Source organism: Rhizomucor pusillus, assembly GCF_041956525.1.
Source record: "Rhizomucor pusillus strain CBS 183.67 unplaced genomic scaffold VTP01scaffold_4, whole genome shotgun sequence".
In the NCBI taxonomy this organism is placed as follows: Eukaryota; Fungi; Mucoromycota; class Mucoromycetes; order Mucorales; family Lichtheimiaceae; genus Rhizomucor; species Rhizomucor pusillus.
The window spans coordinates 487,493-501,784 of record NW_027192146.1 but is presented as its reverse complement, the minus strand read 5'-3'; the positions used below and the strand labels follow the sequence as shown (position 1 = coordinate 501,784).

At 45.3% G+C, this 14,292-nt stretch overlaps 5 protein-coding genes across 5 annotated transcripts; 4 read left to right on the top strand and 1 right to left on the bottom strand.

The window, feature by feature from the left end:
- Positions 1 to 157: 157 nt before the first annotated feature.
- VTP01DRAFT_7499 (uncharacterized protein) lies at positions 158 to 1,945 on the bottom strand (the record flags this gene model as incomplete). Its single annotated transcript, XM_069386517.1, has 3 exons — positions 158 to 583; positions 658 to 1,475; positions 1,549 to 1,945. 3 exons carry the CDS (start codon positions 1,943 to 1,945, stop codon positions 158 to 160), a joined length of 1,641 nt encoding a protein of 546 aa, XP_069241965.1.
- A 2,187-nt stretch (positions 1,946 to 4,132) lies between these two features.
- Positions 4,133 to 5,508, top strand: VTP01DRAFT_7498 (uncharacterized protein; the record flags this gene model as incomplete). The annotated part of the gene is made up of 4 exons (XM_069386516.1): positions 4,133 to 4,267; positions 4,332 to 4,358; positions 4,422 to 5,330; positions 5,401 to 5,508. 4 exons carry the CDS (start codon positions 4,133 to 4,135, stop codon positions 5,506 to 5,508), a joined length of 1,179 nt encoding a protein of 392 aa, XP_069241964.1.
- Positions 5,509 to 5,794: 286 nt separating this feature from the next.
- On the top strand, positions 5,795 to 7,858 carry VTP01DRAFT_7497 (uncharacterized protein; the record flags this gene model as incomplete). The annotated part of the gene is made up of 2 exons (XM_069386515.1): positions 5,795 to 7,547; positions 7,599 to 7,858. 2 exons carry the CDS (start codon positions 5,795 to 5,797, stop codon positions 7,856 to 7,858), a joined length of 2,013 nt encoding a protein of 670 aa, XP_069241963.1.
- A 1,380-nt stretch (positions 7,859 to 9,238) lies between these two features.
- VTP01DRAFT_7496 (uncharacterized protein) lies at positions 9,239 to 11,569 on the top strand (the record flags this gene model as incomplete). The annotated part of the gene is made up of 9 exons (XM_069386514.1): positions 9,239 to 9,325; positions 9,400 to 9,915; positions 9,981 to 10,090; positions 10,162 to 10,204; positions 10,266 to 10,365; positions 10,443 to 10,498; positions 10,564 to 10,954; positions 11,269 to 11,315; positions 11,393 to 11,569. 9 exons carry the CDS (start codon positions 9,239 to 9,241, stop codon positions 11,567 to 11,569), a joined length of 1,527 nt encoding a protein of 508 aa, XP_069241962.1.
- Positions 11,570 to 12,097: 528 nt separating this feature from the next.
- Positions 12,098 to 13,681, top strand: VTP01DRAFT_7495 (uncharacterized protein; the record flags this gene model as incomplete). The annotated part of the gene is made up of 1 exon (XM_069386513.1): positions 12,098 to 13,681. One exon carries the CDS (start codon positions 12,098 to 12,100, stop codon positions 13,679 to 13,681), a length of 1,584 nt encoding a protein of 527 aa, XP_069241961.1.
- Positions 13,682 to 14,292: the final 611 nt, after the last annotated feature.

Here is a 14,292-nt window from a genome sequence, read left to right as displayed (position 1 = left end):
AACTTTGATTATTTCTTTCTAATATAAAGATATTTACAATTGACTGATGATAGAAGAGATAAGAGATACGAGAAGGAGAGAATGATGTGAAATATACAATATTGGAATGACTATAGCAGGGTATACAGCAATTGGGAGTTTAGAGTTTCCCACATGGCTAATCACTTGAGGACCAACCCCATGAGAAGACGAAGCTTGCAGCCGTTAGTGCCACGGAGCACCTGAAAACCAAGGTGAATCCCTGAAGCAAGAGCAGCTCTGCTGCCGCGTTGCCTTCACCGCTGGATACAAGAAATGCTACAACGAGAGCACCGAGCGCGGGTCCAATTCCACAGTATAACGCTGACATTTTAGCAACCTGTGTAATCCTCTGGTCTTCGTCTGTCCACAGCAACGCACCGAGAAGCTGTGTGATTACAAGCCATATCAACTCGAAAGCAATGCCTTGACATGTCTGTAGCAAGATTGCAGCTCCGGAAACGTACGGCCAATCGGGTCTTAACCATGTATATGCAAACGCGCAGATTATCAAAACTGCATGCACGACAGCAGATGACATGGTAGCTGTGAACTTTGGGATCCACTTGTAACAGAGAAGAAGAAAAAGATACTGTGAGAAAGCGATGCTAGGAAATGCATTCGTTGTTGTTTCATTACCCATGGAGCAGCCATTCGCACAAAAAGACTTGTAAGTATATCTACCGATCCAACAAGTGCCGTGATCCACATGGGCAGATCCAAAACTTTGTAAAGGTAGATGAAGAGGAGAGTGTTCATCATCCCTTGCACGACACCTAAAAGTAACGAAGACAAGGACATGCTTTGGATTTGCCACTGTACAACCTGATCAAGTGGCCCATTCGAAAGTTTCAGCAGAAGCACTGACATTGGAGTGTCACGGGGTGGGAGGGGTAATAATGCCATTTCTGCCGAAGACATCGTTTCAGTCAACGGAGGTGGATGCATTATGCTGGGTCTGCGCCATGTTTGATGCGTCGTAGTGCCGTACATGGTAACAGGTACGCTGCCGCTGGCCATCAACGCAGACGTAGACGTAGCAGCTGTCGCAGTAGACATGACTGAATGGTTACTGTTTCTTCGCATAAGAGTTGTAGTATTATTGCTTGCCATCCTTCTGAGCATACTCGCATCTTCTTCCGAGATGTGTGATAATGATTCTCCAAACAGACTATATGGTTTGTACGCGATAAAAGCCTGAGGGAAAAGCGCATTCTTTAGGAATCGCGGGGGCGGCTGTGCCAACATGTCTTCGTTCTCTTCATCATCCTCCATAACAACGGGAGTAATCCCTTGAGTACGTTGCACAGGAATCAGTGCTCCCACCATCATGCATGCGCCCAGACAAACAGCAGCTATCAATGCAACGCTAGACAATTGGTCGTCGTAGTACCACACGGCACCGATTAACGCTACAGACAGAGAGGATGCCATCTTGCCCCAACGCCGTTGCTTGTCTAGAAAGCTAGTATGTTAAGCAATGCACAAGAAAAAAAAAAGAAAATGGTTTAGCTTGCGCGATAGACTTACCAAACAACCAAACTTTATAATCTCCCAGATACTTGATCAATGCGCTGTCTAAGAGCGCTGACAGAGGCAGGAAAAAAGCTTCAGCAGCAATGGCTAGGGCCATTACGAATATTTCCATGGACAGCGGCGTTGGGATACTGAATAGAGCGACATATGCAACCGCGGCGGACAAGGTCAGGACATGCATAACAAGGACTTGAATCTTGGGGGCAGAGGTATCGACCAGCCAGATCAACAATGTTGAATTCAAGAGACGGCCGATCCCCATGCAAGCCATGAGCAGAGCAACGGAAAAGACGTTGAGATCCTGGAACTCATACAAGTAAAGTGGCAAATATGGCTCAACGCTTGCGCTGATACCGTGTGCTGTTGTCAGCAGTTTGGGCCAGTATAGCATGGGAGCAAGGCGGTGAGCAGGTGGTTACGTGCGAGTGAGTATATATGTGCTTGCGCGTATACGTGCGAAGAAGAAAGAGGAAGGAAGAAAAAGAAAACAGGTGGGAAAATGAGGTCAAGAAAATCACATCATCGTCATAAACAGAGACACAGAGAAAGAAAGCGAAACAAAGCTATGTGATGCATTACCAATGTTTTCTTTTTTTTGGCATTGTAAACCAGCCCCTCATCGCACATAACCGTGGGCTTATCGTATTCCCCTATCCGTTACTCCATGACGAACCCATGTGTGAAAAAAAATTCCAAGCTGCACCGGCGCGATTTGGGTGATTGCAGTTTTACGTTACGGAAGGCCCTCTTTATCGGGAGCGATCAACATGCACGCACCATAAGGGTGCTCCTTAAGAGCTTATCGACATTTTCTGTCACTTATTGGGACGAATTCAAGGGATGATCCTTTTTGGGCTTTTTGCTATGGAGAGAGTACATACTCTCTGCGCGCATGTATGTGTGTAACCCCGGGCCTATCGGCGATCTCTTCTGTCCTGTTTTCAGCTCGCAAAGAACTATCTTGCTAGCATTTTTCATTTTTTACTTTACAGAGTACTTCTAGTATACAAGTGAAGAAAGGAATTGTATCAAGGTCCCTGTCCATTGATCCTGTCCTTATTTTAAAAACAATCATCTCGTCATATCGTATCACTGATCTTTACATCGCTTTCCGCCCGGTGCACAGATCAGGTGGCTGGCCTGATATTTATATTTTCGTTAGAATGAATTTTATATGCAAGTGACACATTATTTACTTTACAATTGTTGGCCTAGCACATCGATAGGTGCAGTCTTCACTTGCAAACGCCAACAGCGAGGATGTGCTCATCTCAACAGTTAATTCGAAATACTTTATGGATAAATTTTACGGTGACGAGAATTCTGACGCACCGCACAATCGGACACGACGATATCTAATCTCCTCACGTTAAGAGTACGTTACCGGCGAGTTGTATGACGGACGAGTCATGACCATGACCTGGTGTCACTCTACATGCTTGCTACATCCGGTCAACATTTTCCCACACCGTTCCTGGACGATCTCAAGTCTTCCAAAAGCTTCTTATCTTCCGCTAGGAAGCTAGGATTCTGCGTCTGGAACAAGTGCAGATGAGCAGATGATCGAATGTATGTGTAACGACAGCTATTGCATTGCATCTTTGCTTGCTGGCAGGATCCCCTGCTGGAAGAGAGTTAACTGATGATTTAATGCACGGTTAATAGATAGGAAAACTCGAGTGTAGGGTGCATAAAGAAATCTACTGTACAGTTACATGCAGCACCTCCTGCACCGGTCAATCTGCTCATTAATTCGAGACTGTACAGTGAATGGAATTTAACGAGAATCGATACGCAATTTGATCATGTCCTGTTCCAACCAGCTGGTCTTTCTGCTGCAATATCGCGTCTATGATCTTCGTTCTTGTGTGCTGAGCTACATGGTTATAGTTACGATTACTGACTACAATCCTTCCCACTATCTATCAAAGTTATCTAGTACGCTGGATTATGCAGCATACAGACATTACTTTGGCTCTTCGGCGTCCTCACGCAAGTCTGTTCATGAGGAAGAATAAGATGAAGTAGACATCACTGATAGATGGCTTTTCTTGACCGTCACCGTAGTCAAGCGGTTGGGTCTGATTTCTGGATAGATTTGCTTTTTGAAACTAATCCTGAAGATTTATTTCCTTTCAGTTATATCTAAAGGACGTAGATATTTATATACATTCTTTAGAGCAGTCGACAGTCTGTAGTCAGCTCACCATAAAGATCTTGTGTTTCTATTTTGCGTGCTTGTAGCGGTGGCCACATGATTTACCTCCCAGTTTTAAAGCATACAAGTCTCTCATAAATGCTGCGGCTGCGATGCAGAAAAGAAAATGGCACGTCGCTTCGAATAGATGCTGAGCCACCATCGATCACATTGCAGTTACATTATTTGACTCGAGAATAGCTACGCTTTGTGTCTGTCGTCGACGGCTAAGCAGTCGTTACACAGGAAGATTTTCAAGCAAGCATAGTTCCATCCATCCGTCCTTAATAAGTCGAATGCGCCACAGTAAGCCCCGAGTATTTAATGGCATGGTTTTCCATGGACTTCAGGCGTTGCTGCGCTTTACATATTTCAAATATCATGAGCAAAACTGGTTTATACAGCATCCTCAACGTTGACGAGACGACGACGCCAGCAGAATTGTTGGATAAATATAGGCGTGCGGGAGAAATGCGAATTGCTTTGGATGACGTTGAGTTTCGTGAGAGAGAGAAGGTAGTTATAGTCTTCGAGAGGCTGTGAAAAATGCTCGTAATAACCTTACTGTAATACGACATAGACAATGATAAATTGGAGAGCATATTTTGTACGTCTCTGTTGATGACAGACACGGACAGCAGCAGGCTAACGATCTTTGTTTGATTGTAAGACGCTTCGTCACAAGCCAACACGCAAACTATACGACTCCCAGGGATTGACGATTGTGGAACTAGAAAACATGGCAAGCACGTTGGCATACTTTCATTTTTATTACATTGAAGATTTTGTCGCATTCGTGGGACAACTAGCACCTCGAGCGCTACCAGCTTTCATGTCGATATTCAACTTTGGCATCTACGTGGATGTGGCTGTCTTCTTGGTGTTGGTCGGGTTGAAGATTGACAGTAACAATCCATTTAATCATAGCTGGGCGCAGGTCTTCATACCATTATGGGTGATCGACGGTATTGGACTCGCTATCGCAATCTATTCATGTTACTCTACGAGACAGACCGCACCCATCAAAAGCGCGTCATTCATAGCGCATACGTCGTCACTCGTTTTATACATCATGTTTGTTCTCATTCAAGTATTCATTGTCCTGAAGCTTGACGGATATGTCGATTGGCGCGTTATGCAGGTGCTAGCTCCCTTTTTCGTGTGGCAAGTACTTTCTTACCTCGTCCGGTTGTCGCAAAGCTCAGTTACCGAGTGCAAGGCTATTTACCTGTACCATGGCCTTACGGAATATATCTTGGCAGAAATGGCGCCGCCTATCATGTGGATAGCTTTCGCAGCAACTCTCGCTGATAAACTTGACGGAGTACATGCAGGCAAGCTCTATACTACCCAGATCTTTGTGCCATCCTATGTCTACGCTGCACTCGTCTCAGCTTACTCATTTATATACTGGGCATTTGCATCAAAAGATTCAAAAAAGAGGAAGCTCCCCTACAGCCTTGAAACTTATCTCTCGATGCTTGCAGCTCTGGCGTTCTGCGTTATGCTAGCTTATCGACTCGATAACTGGACCTCGATCTCCTTATTTTACATTTTTATACCCTTATTCTTTATCCTGGTAAATATCGCACTCTCCAGAAATGTGGGCAAAAAAGCTTTCAATGATGCTCAACGTTGGTTATTTTTAGGGTTTACAAGTTGCCTCAATTTTTGTGGTATTACCATTCTTCGTGATAGCTGCCTTTTGTAGCAACGATGAGCCGAACGATCGTGCCTCAACGGAACCTCCTGTTTAAAACCATCTATTTATACCAACATATTGTTAAACCCGATCCATGTCGTTTATTACAGTGTAAATTCTTATTGTTTATAGACAGCATGCCAAAGCAGCCGAATGATTCTGGAGCTCAATATCAACGAATTGAGACATTAGAGTATGTTCGTGTGCCTGAGACGAGTGCTTTTCATGCAAATTCGGACGCCGCCTGACTTTTGACGAATCGCGGTTGGAAGAAAGAATGTTGCCGGACTCCTTGCTGCTCTTTTCACACCAACTACTCTTCGGAACGACGACAGGACACAATGCCGTCAAAGGCGGCCAATCTTCCTCAAGAGCTGCTTGTGCTTATTAACGGCAACATTTCCCCCGAAGATCGATATGCCTGCCTCTTTGTATGTCGACAATGGCACTGTGTGTTCGTCCAGCTGTTTTACAGCAACGTGACGCTACATAGCTTACAACGCTGTACAAGGTTCTACCGTACACTCTGCCAGTCGGGAAAGGATACCCACCGGACGATTCGTTCGCTACCACTAGGTCATTTTGTCAAAAAACTATGCATTAAGCAGCACAGCCCGCCGCCGATCGTCATGCAGCAGATCCCAAGCCTTTGTCCATCCTTGTGGTCCTTGGAATTCTCAAAGGCCGAGGATAGACTTGTAAGCTACGAGAAGGAGCCACTTTCGCCGCTGACGCCAGCGTTTATGGCTTCGCTGACACCCAATCGAGCCGTCATGTCGCAGCTGTTATTTACGCACTACAGTTCGCTCCAGCTATCGGAGCTGACGCTGGAATGCTATTCTGGGATCAAGAGCCTCGTCTTCCTGTCAGCAATGCCCCAGCTCAGACGCTTGTCGCTCAAGTGGAAGGGAGAGTGGCGTATGGAGGATATGGATGTGCTACATACCCTATGCGGATACCTGGAAATGTTGCAGATTAGTGCTACCTCGTTCGAATTCAGCATGCACGACGGTATTAACTTTGACTTTGAGACCAAACTGGCGCCAACTATACGTCGAATAGATCTCAGTGTCGACCGCGGTCTTTCAGCAACAGGCTACACGCCTTGGCTCGTCTACTTTGCAAAGAAATATCCGCAACTGGAGAGTCTGAAACTAAGCGGTCGTTTCGATCCTGAAGTAGCTTACGACATCTTCCCAGAAGAAGAAGACCGTGAGGAGGAGGATTTACCCGTAATTCTCTTCCCTGAGATAACACAGTGGAGACGTGATCGCGAGGTTACAAGGATGAAGGCATACAGACTATTTTTCGAATCGTGCACACACATCAAAATCCTCAAATTGATAAACATGCGGCTATATCGAGGGTTCTTTTCAGAAATGTTCCAGTCAGGAAAATTCCAGCTGTCACATTTGTCAATCCATGATGAAATGCTTTTCCCAACGCGTCAAGTGAACGCAGCTGTACGACGATTTGGACAGACGCTGACCTCGCTTTCACTATACGCGGAGGAGAGTGGAGAAGACAGCTGGCGTAGGGGATCGCCGCTCGATTTGCCACGAATGCTCAAGCGTTTACCAGCATTGCGTAATCTATGCCTTGGTGATATGCATCATGTCTCGCTTCCACTGTTGCTCGACGCCGGTCCGCAGATAGAATCTTTGACATTGATCCACGTCAGACTCGACTTGTCAACTGAATATCCAGGTGAACTCGACATAAGCGACGACGATGATGATGAGGATAGCGACGAAGAAATAGAAGACCACGACCAAAACGGTATTCGTACTGCAATTCGAACAAAGCTGAAAGAGCTATATATACGGCGGACACCATTGCGACAAGAGACGCTTGACCATATTTCACGACGATGCACATTATTGAAGAAATTATTACTGGAGAATTGCGGCATATACGGCGCTCAAAAGGGACTGATATCTATTGACTTTGCGGATCAGACCTTGGACAGCCTGATATTGGATAACCTTGTTTTCAAGGATGAAGAGGGGTTTCTACGATATTACACAGGAGAAGATTTCCACGTCAAAACCTTTGCACTGCAAACGATGGATTCTCCGTATGGAAAGTTTCGAGGTGAGGCACATCTCATCCTGGAGGCTCAAGTTGATCTTACAAGTATGATAGATTCGCTCAATTCGTACCGATGGTATGACACCGGATCATTCGTCAATAGACAGCGATCAGCGAAGTCAGGAACAGTGCTAGGCATACGACCGCTCAACAGGCAACAAGTCATTGCGCTGAAACAAAGCCTTCAGTCCTTAGGACAACGCAAGCTACGACTAGAAAGGGTGAACTGTGCTGGTTACATAATGATCCGATGTCGAGCGCTCCACCGAATACATGCTAATCAGCGACGACTATTGGACGACTCTATACTATAATTGTATATATATCGATACCATTCCTCTTCATTCATCATCACACGTGCAAAATTTCTGCACCGCGTCATATCAAGAAGCGACCAGCGCTGTTATTATTTGAAAAGGGTATCTAATTTCTGTTTCGTGATCCAATATTTACATACATCTTTTAAAGGTACTTGAAACCTTTTTCTTCAGAATCCTCAGTAATTTTGGCTTCTCTGTAGTAGATAAAGTGGATGATGAATATATACTACAGGCATCATCATCATCGTTGTTATCGTAGAAACGAGGATAGATGCCGGGTGCGATTTGTGGGGAGGAGTAGGATGCAATGGGTAGATACAGAGAGCTGTTTTGGAATGGAAATCTGGTGGGCGACGATGAAGACATGGTAGAGGCACGGCCTATGGAACCCGTAGCAGACATGGATAATAATGATGCACCATCACTTTGGTTTTTGTAGTATCTTGCCAAAGGCGTGCAGCTTGGATCAGCGAGAAGGATCTTTTCGACATTAGTTTTTGTCAAGGAGCAAGAAGAGGTTCGAATGGAGGAAATATACATTAGTAAGAAGAGTCGTATAATGATGGAAAGAATGGTGAAGCTGGAGCGCGTTTATATATATATAGGTCTCCCTCCACTCCTCGGACTAGGCAGATCCGTGCGCCGCATGATTTTGCTCTTGATGGTCGTACAAACAAGCGTTTATCTTTCTCATCCATCGGGCATCGCTTGCGAACAATGCGGTGCCCTGATCGCCCGTAATTTTTGACGGGCTACTAGCAGAAGCTTCTGGAATCCGTCTTATGCTTGCGGCAGCTAGTCATGAGGCAAGGCAGGTATTTTTGCATCCAACTGGAGTATCAACCTTTAGGCAGAATGATAATAGCATTCCATCGCTTGATGAGGCTGTGAGATGGCTAGACTTGTGCGCAGAACCGGAAGATCTACGAAAGAAGCACATGGCAAAAGCGCAAAAAGTGCGGATCAGGAGCCGGAGCACACGATACTAAACTTTTCATATTTGGCTATTGTCGCCATCGATTGAGCCACATTAAATTAGAGAGAGTTGGGCCCAGGAATCATTTACCATGAAGCGTTCCTGACGCTATTCTGCTATCCTCCCATTTTTAACGTTCTAAATCATGTATGGTATAGACTAACATGATTTCTTTGCAAAAAGGTGAAATGATCAATGCAAACTCAACGTGTGGATAGTTGTCTAGACTCGCATGGATTTCTGGGCCAGTGTTCTTTTATCAATAGGACCCGGGCATGCGTTCAAAATGGATGGTTACATGAAACTTAATCCATTCAAAACTTCCATTTTTACATTGGCTATATTCATTGGATTTCTAATCGAGTAAGGACACGATCTCTTGTAGACCGTTCCTTTCGATGATGATCACTATCCTCCCTCACGCTGATCGGCTCCGCACGGCCATTTCGCCCACTCTGGAAATTTATTTTGCCGCAAAGCGTAAAGTAGGTTGGGTGACCTTCACGTTATGGTGCAACCATAAGTGGTGTCCATAGAAGAGCAGTCTTCCAGGCTATAGGCAGCGGAAACTCTGCAGCATATGCACGGCAAGGTCATATCCAACCCCACCGAGTTTTCCAGCTGCTGCATCATCATCATGTGCTACCAAGTCCCCAGATATTGCACGTCATCTGTGTATTATCACGAGCTCTCAAGTTCCCCCACCCCTCGTCTTGAGCTTCACAACGCAATGACAATTTACAAATGGACACCAAGGGCAATAGCAAATATAGTGCTAGTTAACGGAGGTCTCATGTTCCAGTCTGTCTGTGTGGTTGCTGCACAGCTCCTATCACTTTTCCTGTGGCCTGTATCCGAACCGTTGTACCGCAGCTACATTGCTTATACCATGCGCATGTGGTCCCAGAACTTGATTGCGCTCGTCCAGTACTTTACTCCGGGAACAAGCTTAGCAATAACTTTTGACGAGTCGTGCTTTGCAAAGGATAAGAAGGAACTGCTGACTGTCGACGCTCAGGGGCGCATAACGGGTCTTTCGTTACCCGAAAAGGCGGTTGTAACTGCTAATCACCAAGTAAAGCTTAACTTGGCTGTTCCTTGATTGCAATGCTGACAAGTATATAATTAAATTTACACTAGATCTACGCTGATTGGATCTATATCTGGTGTGTAGCGTATCTAGCTAACGCACATGGCGCAATGAAAATCATACTTAAAGACAGTTTGAGAAAACTCCCTGTGTATGGTTGGTAAGTATGATGCAGATTCATGGCTTTCGGTTAGATAAATGTGACTCATGATGTACTCCTTTGCAACATAGGGTAAATAATGGCATTCCTTGTGTGAAATTCAACGCCATGAGGGTATTGACACGTTGGACGTTTCTGGCAGGGAATGCAATTCTTTGATTTCATCTTTCTCAAGCGTAAAATTGCAATGGATCGAAGCACTATTGTAAATAATTTGGAGCGCGCTAAGCGGTTTGGACGACCTCTGTGGCTCGTATTGTTCCCTGAAGGGACTGGTAAGATCATGTGGACAAGATAAGCATGGTAATGGAGAACAGTCCTGGGACTTAGTCGTCGTATCTTTACGCTTCAGTGATTGCTGACGACACTCGAAAGAGATCCCAACAGTTTGCAGAAAAGAACAACATGGTAAGGAAAAGAGATTCGACTCGATTATTACTCATCACTTAATTGAGATTCATGTGGTTCCATAGAAAGACAACCGATTCACATTATTACCACGTTCAACTGGACTGAAATTGTGCTTAGACACACTTGATGAAACGGCCGAATGGCTATACGATCTAACAATCGGATATCCTGGCATTCCTCCAAATGTGCACCCAGAAAAGCACTATACTATACAAGGCATCTTCTTTTTCGGCGTCTACCCTAAAGACGTGCATATTCATGTCCGCAGGTTTCGGATAGCAGATCTTCCTAAAGATGACAATGCATTTACAAGTTGGGTCTATGATCGCTGGGTCGAAAAGGATAACCTCATGGAGCATTTCTACAAGCATGGGCATTTCCCAGGTGAAGACAAGGTCAACGTTCCCGTTGAGTTGAACAACTCTATCATTGATTTGACGCAAATTTATGCCTGTCTGTTGTTATACCTTCCAATCTTGAAGGTTTTGGAATTTTTGGTGAGCGCGGTCTCGTCTGTTTTACATTTTTCCCAATGAAATAGTAATAAAGGTACTGATTATTTTGATTGACAAAATGCGATTGCAAAAGTGCGGCTGTTCCCACCACCTTAAGCTGAGTTGAAATACAAGCACTGAGCTACGCAAGGATGATATCTTGCAAGGATGAGCATGGGTGGGGAATGACATGGGTGGACAGCTCCACGGTTATAAATATATTTCCATTTTTCAAACTGCGTATATACTTTTTTCTTCACATTCGATATTTAGGCATGGCTTCGAAATATAAAAAGAGTGACGACCCCGGACAACAGAAGGTAATTATCATGCTTCCACAAACTTCGATAGCATAAATCATATGTGTCAGAAAAGCTAAAGTACACGTCTATTTCAGAAACAAGAGCAAGAGCTCCTGGACGATGCTCGTTTTCACATCAATGAGACAGAAACTGCTCTCGATGACGCTAATCGTGCCAGTGACATTCACCAGCAGCGAACTGGCAAGCGATTTGACACAACTGAAGAGAATATCCGGAGAGGACAATTTCCTGAAAAGGATAGCAAACAATAGATATACGAAATCTCTTATCAACCTCTCCCTTATCAAGTTTCTCCCTTTCTGATACAAACCCCTTGGTTGCACAGAGCTCCATGTACATAAACGATGAATGAAACTGCTTATCAGTGAATTGTTATCTTTTGCAGCTGCTGCAGGATGAAGGACTGTGCTGAGAGATCTGCGCCATTCGACATCGAATTACGAACGTGCGTTGACTGGATTGCAGGAAGGACCTTTCAATTTATTAATTTGAGAGAAGCATGTGAAATTGCCGGTTGATTTGGGTTTATATTTGCAGCATTGGTATCAACGTGATGATTGATGTTTTCAAAGGCCAGTTGCCTGGTCAACTGGGTGGGGGAGCATCAATCCGAGTTGCTTACTTATCAGCCAATCAGAACGAATGCAACACAGATGTCGGATGTTGCCTCATCGCTTGAACTTCTGATTTGCCATGCAGAAAACATATATAAACTACGCTCATCTACTTTCATCTATGTATTTCGCTTCCCCTCACAACCTGAAATATATCCCTCGATTATGGTATCCTCAGCACCAAGGGTCCCGGTGCCGCAAGGTGGTGCCTCTCTCATGATTGCTTATCAATGCAAGAACAAACGAGTGCTTGTGATCGGAAACTCCCCCGTAGCAGCAAGCAGAATACTAGCATCTCTCGAAGCAGACGCAACGGTATGCCTTATTGGTTCCTTGCAAGGCATGGCCTCGGAGCTCGTGTATCGCATTGAGCACAAACAAGTCGAATGGCTCGGCGATACTTATGACAGCGAACTCGTTGATCAGTTTGATCTTGTATTTGTATGCCTCGCCGATCGAGACCAATGTACCAGGATCGCGAACGACTGCCGATCGCGCCGTATCCCAGTCAACGTAGCCGACATGAACGATCTATGCGACTTTTACATGACCTCAACATACCGCGATCAGTCTCTACAAATCGCCGTCTCCACCAATGGTCAAGCCTCCAAACTATCCAACCGTATCCGTCGTCATATTGCTACCAGTCTGCCAGCCCGGCTTGGGGATGCTGTCCGTCGTGTAGGACTCTTGAGACAAAAAGTTCGACAATCCGATCCCAGTGCGGCTTCCAGCAGTAGAAGAATGAAGTGGCTGGCTCAAATTTGTGAATATTGGAGCATGGATAAATTAGCGCAATTGTCAGACCGTGATATGGAAGACCTATTGGAAGCATATCATCAAGACGAAGGCTACGAAAGTTTGGGAACCCAAGGACGAGTAGCAAGTCTGAATGCACCTCCGATGCAAGGAAAGGAAACTAGGCCTTTGGCTGGCAGTATCAGCTTGGTGGGCTCCGGTCCTGGTGATCCAGATCTATTGACAATGGCAGCACTTAAAGCGATCAAAGAAGCAGATCTCGTTTTAGCAGACAAGATTGTTCCAGAGCAAGTAATCTCACTGGTCAACTGTGAGCTCAAGATTGCCCGCAAGTTCCCTGGCAACGCGGATGCAGCGCAGGAAGAGTTCAATGCAATGGCTCTCAAGGCACTGAAGCAAGGCAAGAATGTGGTACGACTGAAGCAAGGCGATCCTTTCCTGTTCGGTCGCGGTGGAGAGGAAGTTCTCTTCTTTAGGCAGCATGGATACACTGCTCGTGTGATCCCTGGTCTCTCATCGGCTGTTGCAGCACCTCTGCTATCTGGTATACCGCTGACTCATAGATCGGTCGCATCTCAGTTCTTGGTCACTACGGGTACAGGTGCCAAGAATTCTGCGGCCCCTTTGCCGACATACGACCCTCACAGAACCGATGTATTCTTGATGGCCATCCATCGTTTGGAACCATTGACAAGGGATTTGATCACCAAGCAGAAATACCCGGCTGATTTGCCGTGTGCTATTGTGGAACGAGCAAGCTGCACTGATCAACGCATCATATGGGGTACACTGGATTCTATCTGCCAAGTGCTCGAGAGTGTAGGAGGTAGCAGACCGCCTGGGCTTCTGATAGTTGGCCATGCCATTGAGGTGTTGAAGCATGAAAAGCACGGCCAGGAGGGCGTAGCAAATACGATCATGACTGAGTCAGGATCTTGGCTTGATAATAATAACCTCTTGCAGCTGCACGATCCAGAAAGTGTCTGCTAGATATCACCGGTTGTACCTAGTTCCCTGTCTATTACAATTTTTCCTTGTCGCATGTATACATCTCCTCATACCTTGTGCATACCATTCTTAGTCTGTTGATCTCCTCGTAACGTTTTACTACATAAATGCATTTGACTATTTCTATTCGTGTCTATACTTGTCATTATTCGATAGCAAGTTTCTCGGAATGGGAATTACTACCACTGAAATCACTAAACACAGACTCTATTAAAAAAAAAACCAAGCATGCTTCGCTCTCGCTTCGCTCGAGGACGAAACATTGCTTGCTTTTTCCTCGCTGCGCGAGCTCGTCAAATCCCAAACCTCTATGTTTTCAGCTAGAAAAAGAGTTGACATCACGATGAAAATGCCGGGTGTACGGAAAAATAGAGCCGGTCTTATGAAGATATGTTCTCCCACTTGGTGGTAAATAATACTATGCCTATTCCATTAACTGATGCGACGGTAAAGCTCCAAACGGGCCATGACAGATCGGTCCGGTCCCAAAACGGACAGGCCATCTTCTTAGGACCGCGACTCACGGCCTTACAGCACACGGTCCTTTTATGTAGACCGTTCACCATCGGTCGAGCCATGTTTGTAAACGTTCA